This window comes from Primulina eburnea, chromosome 11 (assembly GCF_022965805.1).
Source record: "Primulina eburnea isolate SZY01 chromosome 11, ASM2296580v1, whole genome shotgun sequence".
In the NCBI taxonomy this organism is placed as follows: domain Eukaryota; kingdom Viridiplantae; phylum Streptophyta; class Magnoliopsida; order Lamiales; family Gesneriaceae; genus Primulina; species Primulina eburnea.
In genome coordinates this window covers 40,823,836-40,826,839 of record NC_133111.1, presented here as the reverse complement: position 1 = coordinate 40,826,839, position 3,004 = coordinate 40,823,836, and the positions used below count along the sequence as shown (strand labels likewise).

General features: G+C 44.5%; 1 protein-coding gene across 1 annotated transcript; it reads right to left on the bottom strand.

Annotated features, from left to right (window-relative positions):
• Window positions 1-420: 420 nt before the first annotated feature.
• Window positions 421-3,004, bottom strand: LOC140806097 (probable E3 ubiquitin-protein ligase EDA40). Its single transcript, XM_073162575.1, has 2 exons — window positions 2,262-3,004; window positions 421-2,130 (listed from the first exon to the last, which is right to left on the bottom strand). The coding sequence occupies exons 1-2, from the start codon at window positions 2,643-2,645 to the stop codon at window positions 457-459; spliced, it is 2,058 nt and encodes a 685-aa protein (XP_073018676.1). The 5' UTR covers window positions 2,646-3,004; the 3' UTR covers window positions 421-456.

Here is a 3,004-nt window from a genome sequence, read left to right as displayed (position 1 = left end):
GATATGAAATTATAATGTTATATTTTTTTTAAGAAAATGACGCAATATATTTCATTTAGAAATTGAAAATGCCAAAAGACTAAGTATTAGAGTGAGATATGAAAATTATTCTGCTTATTTACGTAATATATCATTTACTCTATAAATAAATACAATGAAAATAATTACACAAAGTACAAAATTAAATATTTTAGTTTTTTTTAAAAAAAAAACTAAGATATAAATAAATACAATGAAAATAATTACACAAAGTACAAAATTAAATATTTTAGTTTTTTTTTTTAAAAAAACTAAGATAAAATTCATTGACCATTCCACTCTTATCACGCAAATCAATCATTTATGGGGTTTTTTGATCCAAATGTTTAAAACTTTTCAATATATACGGCCCCACTGCAATAATATTATTATTTTAGTTTATTTTATTTTTTACACTTATTTTTATTTTCAAGAAAATTAAAATCTAGCATCCTCGAATCCATGCAAATCGCTGACTCTGTTCAATGATTTCTTCATGATGGCTACCTTAGCCAGCCGCTCCGCCGTTCTCCAAGCCGACGTCGGAGTTATCGGCTCGACTCCCGCTTCTCTCTCGTGGATGTTCTTTCTCCGCTGCTGCGTTTGATTCAATTCGCTCAGCTCCGATTCCAGCAACCGTACGAATTCGTTGCCGGAATGTGCGACCAGAGCACGGGTCGAAGCCAGCATGTGCTGCGCGCCTCTTATGTTGTTCGTCTCGACCAGTCTCCTACTCTCCGCGACGGCGCGTGTGGTGATGAAGAGGCATTTGAATTGTTTGATCTCATTAGTGGAGGAACCGGAGGCGCGTGGGCGGGGAAGTGGAAGAAATCTCTCTTTGTCGTGTATTCGTTGTAAGGTTGACGGGTCTTTGTAAGAGCATCGAACGGACAAGAAGCGATGGGTCCGGGGAGCCGACGATGGGACCTTCAATTCTGCCAACAAGTCTTTCTCCTCTTCTGAATGGAAATCCCCGACCCCGAAACAGCCTGACCCGGATCCGATAAAAGCTGGCCTGCCGGTGTACGAATAAACCGCTGGAATATCATACGGGGGCGAACTAGTTGCCGGCACAAGCTGAATTTCGAGATCCTGGATAGAGGTGGAAAGTATACAGTGTATGCGTTTCGCGAAAGATTCCGGAGGCGCTTGGACGCACGCGCTCAGGTTAAAAGAATGGATCGGGATTTTCATGTGTGAGAGGCTTGAGGATGTGGCAACAGGGTCATTGCGGTGACCGTCGGTGAATAGGAGGATGCTGACTGAGAGGTTTTTCTCGCGGCGGTCCTCGATGACCTTGGCGGCCTTTTTGAGCGAGTCTGTAGGGCTGGAGCCGGCGCAATCCAGTGCCCCGACTGCGTCGATGATCATGCGCACAGATTTCTTGCCTGCGCTGGTCATTCTGCGCAGCGGAAGCAGACGCTTCGAAGTGGTGGAGAAGGCCACGATGGACAATCTGTCAGCCGCGGAGAGGGAGGAGACCACCAGTCTCATAGCCCTCTTCATCAGGCGAAGCTTTTCGCCGGTCACGCCTCTGCTGACATTGAGCACGGTCACCAAATCAACTGGAGCACTCCGAACAGTCGCCGCCGGTGCTTTGATTTTCAAACTCACGGCGTAAGTCTCGCTGGTTTTCCCGACAGATACAAGAGCCACGTCCGGCGAGAAAGCGATCTCTAAACTCCTTCCCATCTCATTGCAAACCTTCACGTTGTTTGAGCGATAGAAACCGGGGAATTCATCGTTTTCTTCTTCAGTTTCATCTGATTCAGGTATCGGATTGAACCGTGCGCAAGAAGTGCGTGACGTCAGAGGCTCGTCATCATTATAGACCTTCAGCGTGCATCTTCTCTCACTGTTCTTCGGATTTCTAAATTCCTTTGCGTCTGATTCTCTCCTCTTCAGATCATCTTTATAGAATTTCTGGAAACTATCCGAGTTCAAAAGATGCATTTCCTTGGATGCAGAACTGCAAACGGGGCAGGCGAGGGAGCCCTGTTTCTTAACGCAAGAAGAAACGCAGAGGAAATGGAAGCTGTGACCGCACTCCGCTGTGAAAATAGCCGTTCCCCGGCCCGTCTTCAGACCTTGCAAGCATATTCCGCACGTACTCTGTTAATCATTACCAAATAATGGATATCCGCGTAAGTTAATAAAAATAATTAATAACCAAATCCCACTGTTCAAAATTAAAAGCACCAAACTTTCGATCAATCACCTACTGTGCCGCCAAGATTATATACCTTTGTAAGACGCAGGCTTGATTTGAGTAAGGAAAAGGTGGATGGCGAGCGAGGGGAGGAAGGTGTGGATCGATTGAAGAATCTTGGACTGTTTCCTGTCTTGCAATGGAGTTTCACACATTGTGGAGCCGATGGGTTGTTCGAAACCGCGACTGCTGATGACACTTCAGGCGGCATAACGGTGGTTCTGCAGCGGAGGCCGGGCCCTGAATCCGGCTTAGTCTCAAGGCGAGGAGTCGAAGGATTCGAGAAGAAGCCACCGAATCTGGAGCGGATTCTCGGGCTGGGATCTGGTTCCGATGTTTCTTCTTTGATAATCGCGGAATCCTGGTTCTGATCCTTTGAAATGGATGTGCAAAATGCTCTTCGCCATCCCAAAACCATCTTCTGCGAGACAAAAAGCAACAATATATCCTCAGGTAAAGGTTTTCTTGATCTTTTGCTTTCTGCGATATAATTATAGATTTAGGACAGTTAGTTTTGGAGTTTTTACGAAAATGAAGAGGATGGGAGGAGAGCTAGCTAGCTAAAATGGTGGTCTGTTGCCCAAAACAGGATTTTGGTGTTTTTGGAGAAGACAAGGAGCAGGCGTTAACAGGTGCTAGAAAAAAGACATCAAGTGTGATAATGGCGAATGGGACAAAACAATGATTAAAAAACATCCCCCCTTCTCTCTTTTATATCGCTTTGTTTAGTTTTAAGAAAAATATTTGAACCTTATTTTTTACATTATTACCATGCTA